This window comes from Formica exsecta, unplaced genomic scaffold, assembly GCF_003651465.1.
Source record: "Formica exsecta isolate Colony F162 unplaced genomic scaffold, ASM365146v1 scaffold120, whole genome shotgun sequence".
NCBI lineage: Eukaryota > Metazoa > Arthropoda > Insecta > Hymenoptera > Formicidae > Formica > Formica exsecta.
Genome location: NW_021848537.1, coordinates 2,180,839 through 2,198,012, shown reverse-complemented (window position 1 = coordinate 2,198,012; position 17,174 = coordinate 2,180,839). Strand labels below are relative to the sequence as shown.

At 43.5% G+C, this 17,174-nt stretch overlaps 1 protein-coding gene across 1 annotated transcript in view; it reads left to right on the top strand.

Annotated features, from left to right (window-relative positions):
• LOC115241116 (low-density lipoprotein receptor-related protein 2) overlaps positions 1-17,161 on the top strand; it is a 49,264-nt gene extending 32,103 nt beyond the window's left edge. Inside the window, exons 17-33 of the mRNA XM_029816680.1 lie at positions 1-98; positions 222-1,395; positions 1,478-1,898; positions 2,209-2,417; positions 2,596-2,985; positions 3,204-3,771; positions 4,009-4,252; positions 4,328-4,941; positions 5,023-5,315; positions 5,427-5,944; positions 6,045-6,282; positions 6,355-6,609; positions 6,705-7,015; positions 14,032-14,227; positions 14,621-15,599; positions 15,670-15,769; positions 15,898-17,161. Coding sequence (XP_029672540.1) covers positions 1-98; positions 222-1,395; positions 1,478-1,898; positions 2,209-2,417; positions 2,596-2,985; positions 3,204-3,771; positions 4,009-4,252; positions 4,328-4,941; positions 5,023-5,315; positions 5,427-5,944; positions 6,045-6,282; positions 6,355-6,609; positions 6,705-7,015; positions 14,032-14,227; positions 14,621-15,599; positions 15,670-15,769; positions 15,898-16,173 — 6,884 coding nt within the window. The 3' untranslated portion in view covers positions 16,174-17,161. The remainder of the gene's footprint in view (positions 99-221; positions 1,396-1,477; positions 1,899-2,208; positions 2,418-2,595; positions 2,986-3,203; positions 3,772-4,008; positions 4,253-4,327; positions 4,942-5,022; positions 5,316-5,426; positions 5,945-6,044; positions 6,283-6,354; positions 6,610-6,704; positions 7,016-14,031; positions 14,228-14,620; positions 15,600-15,669; positions 15,770-15,897) is intronic.
• Positions 17,162-17,174: the final 13 nt, after the last annotated feature.

Here is a 17,174-nt window from a genome sequence, read left to right as displayed (position 1 = left end):
TTCCGATCCCTGTTAGGACGAATCTGCAAAAGCTCAGGGATATCGCTATCTTTGATCAAAGCAGCCAACCATTGGATCCTACGAATCCTTGCTCACTGGTATTGAAATAAATTGCAATTTTACATGTATTTTTTTATTTAGAGAGAAGCGAAACTTCTCTAAAATAAAATTAAAACTATATTTTTATTTAAAAAAACTAACAGAATTAATTTTTATCTCAGGTACCAAACGGCGGATGCTCTCAACTATGCTTCGCTTTCCCGAAGGACAATCCCATATCATTTACTTGCGACTGCGCAGTGGGTAAACTCTCGCCTGTCGATAATAGCACTTGCGAAAATGTCGAAGAATATTTGATATTTGCTACGCGAACTGAGATTCGCTCTATCAATATCGATCCGCACAATACCAATATGCCTTTTATGCCTGTTGGAAATTTGACAAATGTAGTCGGAGTGGACTTTGACTACGAAGATAAAAAACTACTGTTCACTCAGATCCGTCCTTGGGCGAAGATCGCGTGGATATCTTCGGATCGACCATCTTCCTCCGATTTGCACACATTAATCAGCAAAGGAATTAACCCTGAAGGCATCTCGTATGACTGGACTCAGAAGAAAGTATACTGGACGGATTCTTCCAACAATAGCATCTACGCGATGGATCTTGACGGGTCTAATTTGGTGATGATTGCACGCGTGGATCGGCCACGCGCCATCGTCGTCGACCCGTGCAACGGTTCTCTCTACTTCACGGATTGGGGTCGTTTCGGGACATCCGGGAAGATTTTCAAGGCTACTATGGCGGGATCGCTGAAACGCGCCATCATTGATAAGGATCTTTCGCAACCCAGTGGTCTGGCGATCGATTATGATGATCGGATGCTATATTGGACCGATGCCGTGCGTGAGAAGATCGAGCGGTCCGATCTCGAAGGCAACAACAGGAAAATTCTTATCAGCGCTACCATATATCCCTTCGCTATTACTGTCTTCAGGGAACACATCTATTGGACGGATCTCCAGCTTCGCGGAGTCTATCGAGCGGAGAAATACACGGGAGCCGACAAAATTGAGCTGGTAAAGCGGTTGGAGGACTCCCCGCGTGACCTTCACATTTTTTCTCCGACCAGGCAGCAATGCACCGTTAATCCTTGCAACATTAATAAGGGCGGTTGTGATCAGTCCTGCCATCCGGGCTACAACCGCTCCGCGGAGTGCAAGTGCGACGATAACAGCAGGCTTGTGAACGAAGATAGAATGTGTGTGCCAAAGAACGTTACCTGCGACGCCAGTAAGTTTGCTTGTAGAAACGGTAGATGCATCTCCAGAATGTGGGCATGCGACGGCGACGACGATTGCGGCGACGGCTCCGACGAGAGCACCAGATACTGCTGTGAGTATGACAGAAATTTAATGCGAATATTTTCTGGAGATGCAGTTTATTGAAAGACAATTTGTGAATTTGCATGTTTTAGCTTATCATTCATGCAGTCCAAATGAATTCCGCTGCAACAACGGCCGATGCATCTTCAAAACGTGGAAGTGCGATCACGAAAATGACTGCCGGGACGGTAGCGACGAGGAGGGATGCGTCTACCCACCCTGCGCAGCGGGCGAATTCACCTGTGCCAATTTTCGATGCATACCACAATCTCAGGTGTGCAACGGCATCAACGATTGCAAGGACAATTTCACTTCCGATGAGACACACGAGCGCTGTCCTCGCAATACTACATGCCCGTTAAATCATCTCAAATGCGAAAAGACAAACATCTGCGTGGAGCCTTACTGGCTGTGCGACGGCGATAACGATTGCGGTGACAATAGCGATGAGAATCCGATTCATTGCGCCCAGAGAACTTGCCCCCAGAACAGCTTCCGATGTCCTAATCACAGGTAATGTTTTGCATTTGATTAATCGATAATTTTAATAACTAGATATATTTTAAAAAAATATGTGAAAAATTATAATAAAGTTTGCTTTAGACAATTTATAATTGGCAATAAATTTTATTTATAAATTTTATATATCATGTGTAAAATATAGAAAATATTTGAACATGTAAAATACATACAAATTAAAATATATATTAAAACATGTAACGTGTAAAATTATAAATAGAATTTTGTATTGAATTTTTTGGCGGATTATAGATCGCGTTTTAAAAGAGGTCTTAATATAGAACGTATCGTTCGTTATATATAGGTGCATCCCAGCCACTTGGTATTGTGACGGAGATGATGATTGTTTGGACGGAAGCGACGAGCCTCCTGGTTACTGCCAATCCGAGGGTAGAACATGTTTCGGCGATTTGTTCACTTGTGATAACGGCAACTGTATTCCTAGAATTTACATCTGCGATGGAGACAACGATTGTCTGGATAACTCCGATGAAGATGAGCGTCATCAATGCAGTAAGTTTTACGATTTGCAATCTCTCTCTCTCTCTCTCTTTTCGTTGATTGATTAATTGATTGATTCATTTATTCAAGACTTAATTTTATTTATAACAATTCAATCTTTCGCATTGTTATAAGCATAAATTATTTTTTGTTGTGTTCTTTATTATGTTGTGATTAATTTAATTTTCAGACGACAGAAAATGCGACGAAGAAACGGAGTTCACTTGCACCGCGAACAAAATGTGGAATCGCGCCCAATGCATCCCAAAAAAATGGCTGTGCGATGGAGATCCGGATTGCGTTGACGGGGCTGATGAGAACGTGACTTTGCTCCATTGCCCGCCGCCAACTCCTTGCGCCGAGAATCAATTCACCTGCGATAACGGGCGATGTCTGAATCGTAACTGGTTATGCGATCATGATAATGATTGCGGCGACGGCAGCGACGAGGGCAAGTCTTGCAAGTATAAACCCTGTAATAGCCAAGAGTTCACTTGTCAGAACTTCAAATGTATACGCAAGCAATTCCGTTGCGACGGCCAGGATGATTGTGGCGATCATTCGGACGAAGTAGAATGTCGTAAGTATAGTTTGTAATATTAACGTATCATAAAACATACAAAAAAGAGAGAGAATTATGATCAATTCTTCGAATTAATACGCACGTCAGAAAAAAATAAAAATTTTTAATTTTAGGTAAACTCAAATATTTTAAATGAACATATTCTCTCAATTTTCTTCTTGACATGGCAACAATTGAAATATGATTGATAAAAGTGACTATTGTTTACCTTTTAGCATCTAGAGCAAAGAACACAACGTGTCCGAATCCAAAGGATTTCATGTGCGCAAACGGTAATTGCATCGATTCGCAACTGGTATGCAATAAGGAACCGGATTGTGCCGACGAGAGTGATGAGCCGCTGCACTGCTACGTGGATGAGTGCGCTCGTATCGAGATGAATCAGTGCGGACATAAGTGTGTCGACACACCGACCAGCTTTTACTGCGAGTGTAATCCCGGCTATAAATTGTTGGCCGATGGCAAGGCCTGCGACGACATCGACGAGTGCATCGAAACGCCTCAAGTGTGCAGTCAACAATGTGAGAACACGCCCGGCGGATATTACTGCAAATGCAACGAGCGATGGTACGAAAGAGAAGCCGACGAGCATACGTGCAAGCGCAGAGACAACATTCAACCATGGATCGTATTCACGAATAAATATTACGTCAGAAACATGTCGATTGACGCGTCCAACTATAGTCTGATGCATCAGGATCTGGTTAACGTCGTGGCACTGGACGCTGATTACGCCCAGCAGATGTTGTATTTCTGCGATGTTACCGCGAAGACGATATACAAGTACGTCAGTGTGCTTTTGTTGTTTAATATTATAGTGCACGAAGATAGACGTGTTTACTGATGAATTTATTCTCGTATAAGCAATTTAATTAATATTAAATAATTCACTTATCAGAATAAATTCATTTATTAGAAAATTATTCTCAAATAGAGAGCTAACTTAACAACTAGCAGAGTCGAACCTGAAGATAAGTATTTGCTGTCTTTTCATAAAAATAAATACGCTTTTTTATTTAGAGCACCGGTGAACGGCGGCGAAAGAGAACCCATCATCCGTCATGATAGTTTGGGTCTGGAAGGAATCGCTATCGATTGGATTGGTAGAAAATTATATTGGTTGGATCGTCACGCGAAACATCTAGATGTTGCCGAACTCGACGGCACCAACAGAAAAACTTTACATTCTGGGATAGCGGATCCGCGCGCGATTGCGATTCACCCTGGTACTGGATATTTGTACTTTACGTCCTGGCATCTTCAGGTTGGATATAATATTAAACGCTTCAACTTTTTCGTAAAGGAAACTTTTATGTAATAATCATGTCTTAAATTTCAGGCATATATTGGTAAAATGGGCATGGACGGTAGCAACTTTACTCGAATTCTGACATGGGAGGATAACATTGCTTGGCCGAATGCGTTGACGATCGATTACTTCACCGATCGCATTTTCTGGGCGGATGCACATTTGGATTACATCGCCTTTGCTGATCTCGAGGGCCACAATCGACGGATCGTTCTGTCTGGCTCTTCGGTGCCGCACGTGTTTGCCATCACCGTGTTCGACGACTTCATTTACTGGACCGATTGGAATTTAAAAGCGATTAGCAGAGCAGAAAAGTTCTCTGGCGCTCGTTTACAAGTGCTGCGCAACACTACACATCGGCCCTACGATATACATGCCTATCACCCGCTTCGACAGTTGCCCTACAATAATCCTTGCGCGGAGAACAACGGCGGTTGCTCGCATCTCTGTCTTATCGCACCACCCGCCAGCTCGTACTTGCTCGAAGGATATGGTCAGCCTGGTGTCACCTCCTACAAATGCAAGTGTCCGAATCAATTCATCCTGGATAAGAATAAGGACAACAAGACATGTATAGCGAACTGCACCGCAGGCCAGCATCGTTGCGGACCACCCGATGAGAAGTGCATTCCTTGGTATTGGAGGTGAGATATTAAAATATATTTAAGTCGTGATATTTTTTAAAGAGTTTAGGAGAGGATCACACGATAAAAATTATATGATAGATGCGACGGAGAGAAGGATTGCAAAGACGGTTCCGACGAGTCGATGAGTTGTCCGCCGAGAAACTGTCGACCGAGCGTATTCCAATGCGCAAATAAAAATTGTACGCCGAGCGTGACGATCTGCGACGGAGTCGACGACTGCGGAGATAAGAGCGACGAAGCTAAGTGTGCACTTGAATGTGGAGAACTCGAGTTCAAGTGCAAGTCCAACGGTCGCTGCATACACGATTCGTGGAAATGCGATGGAGACGCTGACTGTAAAGATGGCAGCGACGAGGATCCTGCTATTTGTCGTGAGTAAAGTAGCTTGTAGTATTCGCGATTTAGGTAAAATGTGCGAATTCTGAGTAATCTAATCTATTTTCGCTTTTATTTTAATTCACACCAACTATATTCTCCTTCAGATAATCGTACCTGCGACCCGAGCACCGAGTTCAGTTGCAAGAATGGTAAGTGTATTCCCAAGCTATGGATGTGTGATTCTGACAATGACTGCGGAGATGATAGCGACGAACCAGCGTACCTGTGCCGTCAAAAGAATTGCACGACCGGATGGCAGCGTTGCCCGGGACATGCAAACTACCGATGCATTCCAAAGTGGTTGTTCTGCGACGGCAAGGATGACTGCCGCGATGGTTCCGACGAGCGTCCGGAGAACTGTCCAAAGTGCGATCCCAAAATGGACTTCAAGTGCGCCAATAATCGGTGCGTGCCGAAACAGTGGCTCTGCGATTTCGCAGACGATTGCGGGGACGGCAGCGACGAGGCGGACATGATGTGCAAAGATAGGTACCGCGAGTGCTCCGAATCTGAGTTTAAATGTAGAAACGGCAAGTGCATCGCGTCCAGATGGAGATGCGACGCCGAAGACGACTGCGGCGACAACAGCGATGAGGAGGAATGTCATCGATGGGTGTGCAAGGTACGTAAACGGAACGATGAACCGATTCTCGATTTTGTTATAGCATCACGATGCAATATATATTTCTTTTACATTACTACTTGTATTTCTCATCTCGCAGAGCGAGAGCTTCCAATGTAAAAGCGGTCATTGCATCGCACCGTATCTTCGTTGCGATGGAGCACGAGATTGCCGCGATATGAGCGATGAACTCGGTTGCCCGCCTAGATATCCCGGAGGAAAATATTGTCCGCAATCCCGATTCGAATGTAACAACAATCTCTGCGTCTCGCTCACCGACATCTGCGATGGCACTGACGATTGCGGTGATAATTCCGACGAAAATCCAACTATGTGTGGTAAGTTTATTACTAATAAGTTTTTTATGTAATAGGAGTAGGAAGTTAATGCTCTGTATTACGTTTGTGCAGCGAATTTCGAGTGTGACACGCACAGACGATTCCAATGTGCCAACCACAAGTGTATTGCCAGGTACCAGTTATGCGACGGAATCGACAATTGTGGCGACGGGTCAGACGAGAACAACATGACGATGTGTATGAAACAGACTCGTCCGTGCGACTCGATCTCAGAATACACCTGCGCGAATAAGAAATGCATCGATCGTATAAGACTCTGCGATCTTGCGGACGATTGCGGCGATTTGTCAGACGAATTGGGATGCCGTGAGTTCTATTTGCTTATATATTCTTCTACTCGATCACGTCCTATCGATCATCATAAATTATTTCTTTTATTATTTGCTTTTTCGCGTTTTCAGATCATACTCATCACTGTTCGGCAAACGATCGTGGCGGTTGCGCGCACGAATGCCACAACATTACGAACGGCGGCTACATCTGCGCCTGCTATCCTGGTTACATAATTTCACCTGATAGTAGAAAACACTGCATGGACATTGACGAGTGTCAGACCGATCAACATCAGTGTTCTCACATCTGTACCAATTTGAATGGCTCGTATGCCTGCTCTTGCCGGCAAGGTTTCCAACTGTCAGATAGATATAGCGGTGTGTGTCGCGCCGAAGACGATAACATTGTCGTGCTGTTCGCCAACGGACCCGAACTCAGGGTTCCGATCCCTGTTAGGACGAATCTGCAAAAGCTCAGGGATATCGCTATCTTTGATCAAAGCAGCCAACCATTGGATCCTACGAATCCTTGCTCACTGGTATTGAAATAAATTGCAATTTTACATGTATTTTTTTATTTAGAGAGAAGCGAAACTTCTCTAAAATAAAATTAAAACTATATTTTTATTTAAAAAAACTAACAGAATTAATTTTTATCTCAGGTACCAAACGGCGGATGCTCTCAACTATGCTTCGCTTTCCCGAAGGACAATCCCATATCATTTACTTGCGACTGCGCAGTGGGTAAACTCTCGCCTGTCGATAATAGCACTTGCGAAAATGTCGAAGAATATTTGATATTTGCTACGCGAACTGAGATTCGCTCTATCAATATCGATCCGCACAATACCAATATGCCTTTTATGCCTGTTGGAAATTTGACAAATGTAGTCGGAGTGGACTTTGACTACGAAGATAAAAAACTACTGTTCACTCAGATCCGTCCTTGGGCGAAGATCGCGTGGATATCTTCGGATCGACCATCTTCCTCCGATTTGCACACATTAATCAGCAAAGGAATTAACCCTGAAGGCATCTCGTATGACTGGACTCAGAAGAAAGTATACTGGACGGATTCTTCCAACAATAGCATCTACGCGATGGATCTTGACGGGTCTAATTTGGTGATGATTGCACGCGTGGATCGGCCACGCGCCATCGTCGTCGACCCGTGCAACGGTTCTCTCTACTTCACGGATTGGGGTCGTTTCGGGACATCCGGGAAGATTTTCAAGGCTACTATGGCGGGATCGCTGAAACGCGCCATCATTGATAAGGATCTTTCGCAACCCAGTGGTCTGGCGATCGATTATGATGATCGGATGCTATATTGGACCGATGCCGTGCGTGAGAAGATCGAGCGGTCCGATCTCGAAGGCAACAACAGGAAAATTCTTATCAGCGCTACCATATATCCCTTCGCTATTACTGTCTTCAGGGAACACATCTATTGGACGGATCTCCAGCTTCGCGGAGTCTATCGAGCGGAGAAATACACGGGAGCCGACAAAATTGAGCTGGTAAAGCGGTTGGAGGACTCCCCGCGTGACCTTCACATTTTTTCTCCGACCAGGCAGCAATGCACCGTTAATCCTTGCAACATTAATAAGGGCGGTTGTGATCAGTCCTGCCATCCGGGCTACAACCGCTCCGCGGAGTGCAAGTGCGACGATAACAGCAGGCTTGTGAACGAAGATAGAATGTGTGTGCCAAAGAACGTTACCTGCGACGCCAGTAAGTTTGCTTGTAGAAACGGTAGATGCATCTCCAGAATGTGGGCATGCGACGGCGACGACGATTGCGGCGACGGCTCCGACGAGAGCACCAGATACTGCTGTGAGTATGACAGAAATTTAATGCGAATATTTTCTGGAGATGCAGTTTATTGAAAGACAATTTGTGAATTTGCATGTTTTAGCTTATCATTCATGCAGTCCAAATGAATTCCGCTGCAACAACGGCCGATGCATCTTCAAAACGTGGAAGTGCGATCACGAAAATGACTGCCGGGACGGTAGCGACGAGGAGGGATGCGTCTACCCACCCTGCGCAGCGGGCGAATTCACCTGTGCCAATTTTCGATGCATACCACAATCTCAGGTGTGCAACGGCATCAACGATTGCAAGGACAATTTCACTTCCGATGAGACACACGAGCGCTGTCCTCGCAATACTACATGCCCGTTAAATCATCTCAAATGCGAAAAGACAAACATCTGCGTGGAGCCTTACTGGCTGTGCGACGGCGATAACGATTGCGGTGACAATAGCGATGAGAATCCGATTCATTGCGCCCAGAGAACTTGCCCCCAGAACAGCTTCCGATGTCCTAATCACAGGTAATGTTTTGCATTTGATTAATCGATAATTTTAATAACTAGATATATTTTTAAAAAATATGTGAAAAATTATAATAAAGTTTGCTTTAGACAATTTATAATTGGCAATAAATTTTATTTATAAATTTTATATATCATGTGTAAAATATAGAAAATATTTGAACATGTAAGATACATACAAATTAAAATATATATTAAAACATGTAACGTGTAAAATTATAAATAGAATTTTGTATTGAATTTTTTGGCGGATTATAGATCGCGTTTTAAGAGGTCTTAATATAGAAAACGTATCGTTCGTTATATATAGGTGCATCCCAGCCACTTGGTATTGCGACGGAGATGATGATTGTTTGGACGGAAGCGACGAGCCTCCTGGTTACTGCCAATCCGAGGGTAGAACATGTTTCGGCGATTTGTTCACTTGTGATAACGGCAACTGTATTCCTAGAATTTACATCTGCGATGGAGACAACGATTGTCTGGATAACTCCGATGAAGATGAGCGTCATCAATGCAGTAAGTTTTACGATTTGCAATCTCTCTCTCTCTCTCTCTTTTCGTTGATTGATTAATTGATTGATTCATTTATTCAAGACTTAATTTTATTTATAACAATTCAATCTTTCGCATTGTTATAAGCATAAATTATTTTTTGTTGTGTTCTTTATTATGTTGTGATTAATTTAATTTTCAGACGACAGAAAATGCGACGAAGAAACGGAGTTCACTTGCACCGCGAACAAAATGTGGAATCGCGCCCAATGCATCCCAAAAAAATGGCTGTGCGATGGAGATCCGGATTGCGTTGACGGGGCTGATGAGAACGTGACTTTGCTCCATTGCCCGCCGCCAACTCCTTGCGCCGAGAATCAATTCACCTGCGATAACGGGCGATGTCTGAATCGTAACTGGTTATGCGATCATGATAATGATTGCGGCGACGGCAGCGACGAGGGCAAGTCTTGCAAGTACAAACCCTGTAATAGCCAAGAGTTCACTTGTCAGAACTTCAAATGTATACGCAAGCAATTCCGTTGCGACGGCCAGGATGATTGTGGCGATCATTCGGACGAAGTAGAATGTCGTAAGTATAGTTTGTAATATTAACGTATCATAAAACATACAAAAAAGAGAGAGAATTATGATCAATTCTTCGAATTAATACGCACGTCAGAAAAAAATAAAAATTTTTAATTTTAGGTAAACTCAAATATTTTAAATGAACATATTCTCTCAATTTTCTTCTTGACATGGCAACAATTGAAATATGATTGATAAAAGTGACTATTGTTTACCTTTTAGCATCTAGAGCAAAGAACACAACGTGTCCGAATCCAAAGGATTTCATGTGCGCAAACGGTAATTGCATCGATTCGCAACTGGTATGCAATAAGGAACCGGATTGTGCCGACGAGAGTGATGAGCCGCTGCACTGCTACGTGGATGAGTGCGCTCGTATCGAGATGAATCAGTGCGGACATAAGTGTGTCGACACACCGACCAGCTTTTACTGCGAGTGTAATCCCGGCTATAAATTGTTGGCCGATGGCAAGGCCTGCGACGACATCGACGAGTGCATCGAAACGCCTCAAGTGTGCAGTCAACAATGTGAGAACACGCCCGGCGGATATTACTGCAAATGCAACGAGCGATGGTACGAAAGAGAAGCCGACGAGCATACGTGCAAGCGCAGAGACAACATTCAACCATGGATCGTATTCACGAATAAATATTACGTCAGAAACATGTCGATTGACGCGTCCAACTATAGTCTGATGCATCAGGATCTGGTTAACGTCGTGGCACTGGACGCTGATTACGCCCAGCAGATGTTGTATTTCTGCGATGTTACCGCGAAGACGATATACAAGTACGTCAGTGTGCTTTTGTTGTTTAATATTATAGTGCACGAAGATAGACGTGTTTACTGATGAATTTATTCTCGTATAAGCAATTTAATTAATATTAAATAATTCACTTATCAGAATAAATTCATTTATTAGAAAATTATTCTCAAATAGAGAGCTAACTTAACAACTAGCAGAGTCGAACCTGAAGATAAGTATTTGCTGTCTTTTCATAAAAATAAATACGCTTTTTTATTTAGAGCACCGGTGAACGGCGGCGAAAGAGAACCCATCATCCGTCATGATAGTTTGGGTCTGGAAGGAATCGCTATCGATTGGATTGGTAGAAAATTATATTGGTTGGATCGTCACGCGAAACATCTAGATGTTGCCGAACTCGACGGCACCAACAGAAAAACTTTACATTCTGGGATAGCGGATCCGCGCGCGATTGCGATTCACCCTGGTACTGGATATTTGTACTTTACGTCCTGGCATCTTCAGGTTGGATATAATATTAAACGCTTCAACTTTTTCGTAAAGGAAACTTTTATGTAATAATCATGTCTTAAATTTCAGGCATATATTGGTAAAATGGGCATGGACGGTAGCAACTTTACTCGAATTCTGACATGGGAGGATAACATTGCTTGGCCGAATGCGTTGACGATCGATTACTTCACCGATCGCATTTTCTGGGCGGATGCACATTTGGATTACATCGCCTTTGCTGATCTCGAGGGCCACAATCGACGGATCGTTCTGTCTGGCTCTTCGGTGCCGCACGTGTTTGCCATCACCGTGTTCGACGACTTCATTTACTGGACCGATTGGAATTTAAAAGCGATTAGCAGAGCAGAAAAGTTCTCTGGCGCTCGTTTACAAGTGCTGCGCAACACTACACATCGGCCCTACGATATACATGCCTATCACCCGCTTCGACAGTTGCCCTACAATAATCCTTGCGCGGAGAACAACGGCGGTTGCTCGCATCTCTGTCTTATCGCACCACCCGCCAGCTCGTACTTGCTCGAAGGATATGGTCAGCCTGGTGTCACCTCCTACAAATGCAAGTGTCCGAATCAATTCATCCTGGATAAGAATAAGGACAACAAGACATGTATAGCGAACTGCACCGCAGGCCAGCATCGTTGCGGACCACCCGATGAGAAGTGCATTCCTTGGTATTGGAGGTGAGATATTAAAATATATTTAAGTCGTGATATTTTTTAAAGAGTTTAGGAGAGGATCACACGATAAAAATTATATGATAGATGCGACGGAGAGAAGGATTGCAAAGACGGTTCCGACGAGTCGATGAGTTGTCCGCCGAGAAACTGTCGACCGAGCGTATTCCAATGCGCAAATAAAAATTGTACGCCGAGCGTGACGATCTGCGACGGAGTCGACGACTGCGGAGATAAGAGCGACGAAGCTAAGTGTGCACTTGAATGTGGAGAACTCGAGTTCAAGTGCAAGTCCAACGGTCGCTGCATACACGATTCGTGGAAATGCGATGGAGACGCTGACTGTAAAGATGGCAGCGACGAGGATCCTGCTATTTGTCGTGAGTAAAGTAGCTTGTAGTATTCGCGATTTAGGTAAAATGTGCGAATTCTGAGTAATCTAATCTATTTTCGCTTTTATTTTAATTCACACCAACTATATTCTCCTTCAGATAATCGTACCTGCGACCCGAGCACCGAGTTCAGTTGCAAGAATGGTAAGTGTATTCCCAAGCTATGGATGTGTGATTCTGACAATGACTGCGGAGATGATAGCGACGAACCAGCGTACCTGTGCCGTCAAAAGAATTGCACGACCGGATGGCAGCGTTGCCCGGGACATGCAAACTACCGATGCATTCCAAAGTGGTTGTTCTGCGACGGCAAGGATGACTGCCGCGATGGTTCCGACGAGCGTCCGGAGAACTGTCCAAAGTGCGATCTCAAAATGGACTTCAAGTGCGCCAATAATCGGTGCGTGCCGAAACAGTGGCTCTGCGATTTCGCAGACGATTGCGGGGACGGCAGCGACGAGGCGGACATGATGTGCAAAGATAGGTACCGCGAGTGCTCCGAATCTGAGTTTAAATGTAGAAACGGCAAGTGCATCGCGTCCAGATGGAGATGCGACGCCGAAGACGACTGCGGCGACAACAGCGATGAGGAGGAATGTCATCGATGGGTGTGCAAGGTACGTAAACGGAACGATGAACCGATTCTCGATTTTGTTATAGCATCACGATGCAATATATATTTCTTTTACATTACTACTTGTATTTCTCATCTCGCAGAGCGAGAGCTTCCAATGTAAAAGCGGTCATTGCATCGCACCGTATCTTCGTTGCGATGGAGCACGAGATTGCCGCGATATGAGCGATGAACTCGGTTGCCCGCCTAGATATCCCGGAGGAAAATATTGTCCGCAATCCCGATTCGAATGTAACAACAATCTCTGCGTCTCGCTCACCGACATCTGCGATGGCACTGACGATTGCGGTGATAATTCCGACGAAAATCCAACTATGTGTGGTAAGTTTATTACTAATAAGTTTTTTATGTAATAGGAGTAGGAAGTTAATGCTCTGTATTACGTTTGTGCAGCGAATTTCGAGTGTGACACGCACAGACGATTCCAATGTGCCAACCACAAGTGTATTGCCAGGTACCAGTTATGCGACGGAATCGACAATTGTGGCGACGGGTCAGACGAGAACAACATGACGATGTGTATGAAACAGACTCGTCCGTGCGACTCGATCTCAGAATACACCTGCGCGAATAAGAAATGCATCGATCGTATAAGACTCTGCGATCTTGCGGACGATTGCGGCGATTTGTCAGACGAATTGGGATGCCGTGAGTTCTATTTGCTTATATATTCTTCTACTCGATCACGTCCTATCGATCATCATAAATTATTTCTTTTATTATTTGCTTTTTCGCGTTTTCAGATCATACTCATCACTGTTCGGCAAACGATCGTGGCGGTTGCGCGCACGAATGCCACAACATTACGAACGGCGGCTACATCTGCGCCTGCTATCCTGGTTACATAATTTCACCTGATAGTAGAAAACACTGCATGGACATTGACGAGTGTCAGACCGATCAACATCAGTGTTCTCACATCTGTACCAATTTGAATGGCTCGTATGCCTGCTCTTGCCGGCAAGGTTTCCAACTGTCAGATAGATATAGCGGTGTGTGTCGCGCCGAAGACGATAACATTGTCGTGCTGTTCGCCAACGGACCCGAACTCAGGGCCTACGATTTGCATACCAGAGAAGAGATGGATGTGATAGATAACGAGAAGAGAGTGCAAGCCGTCGATTTCGATCCCAAGACGGAATACATTTTCTGGATTGATTCATACGACAATACCATTAAGCGATCTTATATGGTAAATGCCAAAGAAGGCCAGGCCAAGATTGGACACGCGCAGGATCTCAATATGAAGAGTATGTATTATTCAATTCTCTAGATGTTGATTAGTTATCGTTTGTTAAATGTTAAGATATTTGATCTCAGTTTCTTACAAATTTAATTTATTTTCTTAAGTTTTTTCGAAGTATTTCGATTCTTATCGATGTCATTAATTTTTAAATTTTTTACTTTAAATCTTCGAACATTTAAATATTCTTAAAGATTTGCATCTTTGTAAATCAAAGTTCTTAAAATTTTTTACAATCGTAGAGATATTTATAAACTATATATATATAGTTTATAAAAATTTCTTTCTCTCTCTTTCTTTCTCTACGGAATGATTAATACGATATTTTAATTTGCAAAACACATTTATATTATTCGCGAGCATTGTCAGCCATATTCGCTAATAATATTAATTTTTACAGTTGATTCTAAGCCGACAAGTTTAGCAGTGGATTGGATCTCTGGCAATCTGTACTGGAGCGAGGTCGATCAAACAGTCGCTCCTCCTCACGGTCGGATCATGATGTCCAAATCGGATGGCAGATATCGGCGTAGTATAGTCACAATGAATCTCGAGCAACCGACATCGGTGGTCGTGGATCCAGAGCGAGGTGAACTTGTGTGGGCTGACGCGGGTAATCAACCAAAGATCGAAATAGCGTGGATGGATGGCGATAGACGCAAATTGCTCGTGGCCGAACGAATCGCCAGTCCTTCGGCTCTTACTATCGATTACGCTATGGAACACACGCTTTATTGGTCCGACATCAAGCTGGATATTATCGAGGCGATCAACTTGGCCGGTACCAACAGAAGAATTGTTCTACGGGTCGGAATACCGCTTAGGCACCCGGTGGCGTTGGACGTTTTCGAGAATAATCTTTATTGGGTCACCAAGCAGACGGGCGAGCTCGTTCGGCAAGATAAATTCGGCAGGGGAGTTCCGCATACTATCATCAAGAATCTTCCTAGTCCCGGTGGTCTCAAAGTCTATCATCAGCTGAGGTACAATACCAGCCTGAGAGATCCTTGCCACAACGACCAGTGTAGTCATCTCTGCGTAACGATTCCGGGCGGCCATCGCTGTCTCTGCTCGGACAACATTGATCCTCTTCAACATCTGCTGAGGGATAACAATGAGAGGCATTGCGACGCCACCAATGAGAGACCTCTGCCAGCGCCCAGAATATGTCGTTGCCAGAACGGCGGACGATGTCAGGAGGAGGATGATAAGTTGGCTTGCGATTGCCGCGAGGAATTCCATGGTGAATTTTGTGAGATGGCGGCGGTCGCCGCCAGAGCAGGTGGATCCACTGCTGCTATAGTCATTCCCATAGTCGTATGCCTGCTGGTATTGTTCTGTGCTGCCGCGATCTTCATGGTTCTCAAGAAGCGACCATTGTAAGCGTAATAGTCTTAAATACAATAACGCAATTTTATTTCTTTTATAAAACTTGATTATTATTTCTAGCGGCAAACCTGGTGGTCTCGGCAGTCTCACGGGCGCTCAGAGTGTTTCCTTCCGCCAAGGCAGTAATGTAGAGTTTGGCGAAGCTGCTCATGAAAGGATGGTAAGCTCTTTGCTCTTCTTTGTTTTAGAAAGACGAATCACACATATCAGTAGAATATATCAATAAATTTTTCTCACATTGAAACATTTGTTCTAAGCGTTAACATTCGCGTTGTTTTATGCTTACAGGAACCTCTCGATGTAGAGTATAATCTGAATGATGTTGCCAATAAGAACCGAGATTTCAGCAATCCGATGTATGACGCGGTGAATATGGAGAGCGGTACGACAAACGGTACCAGCGTTGGTAACATGTACGAAGCACCGGCAGAGATGAAACCTTCGAGTATGCAGCACAAAGAGCCCCCGCAGTTGAATCTAAAGAGGAGAGAACTGGACCCGACGCCCATCGACTCGGGCAAGGATACCCAGCAGCTGGTTGAGGAGGACAAGTCCGAGTGCTAGGATTAATTTTTGTTTTCTATTGTGTTTCTCGAACTTGAACGCAGATCGACATGTTTGACGACTGCGAAGAATATATACATAGGGACAAACGTAAATTAGTTTACCACTTCTACGTAAATAGTGCGGATTACTTGCAGCTGCTCGTACGTTATTTATTAAGCTGTTCACTGAGACGTTTTAACATGATGTGTGACGATTCAATTAAAGTTCTTTCTTATCTAGTGATCCTTGGATATGAGAATATCGAGATTTCTAGGATGGAAAAAGGATATCAACAGATTATATTGTCATGGATATAGAGGTTCTTAGATTCACGAATTTTTAAAAGTTGGACTTAATGTAAAATTCTTAAATTTTAATTGTAAATTTGTACGTTTTATATGTTTTCTTTACAATACAATTTCTCTCATTTAAGAATTCACGATAAAGAAATTTTAGAATGTGGTTTTGTAAGGATTTATAAGTCTACAACTCTTTACACATTCTTGCATCAAAGAACCTTGATACATAGATGTTCAACTTCCCAGCTCGTCAGATCTAAGAATCTTTGACCACAGGTTCTTATCTCTAGATCCTTTATACCAGGAATTGTGAACTGGCTTTAGGATCTTAAATTTTTCAAGAATATGGAATGACAAATGGCAATGGTCGCGAATCGACAACATCGATTTTGCGAGAACAGTGAGGCGAAAGCGAATTGCAATAGGCACGATTGTGTCATTTTTTACTAGGTGTGTGATTTGTAAGTCTTGTAAATATTATTGCTAATAATAAAATATAACGCGTTTATGTTATCTGTGTACCATACAAAACGCAACACATTCCATTTTATTTTGAAGTTGTTACTGACAAAGTGTAACGATAACGCGGAACACTTTTTTTCGATAGCTAAGACGTGTGTGTATATGTGTATGCGTGCAGATGCGCGCGGTGCTCGAATTGATGATGCATTCGATTCTTCGATAATCTTTCGGAACATCTGCCATAATATATATATATAT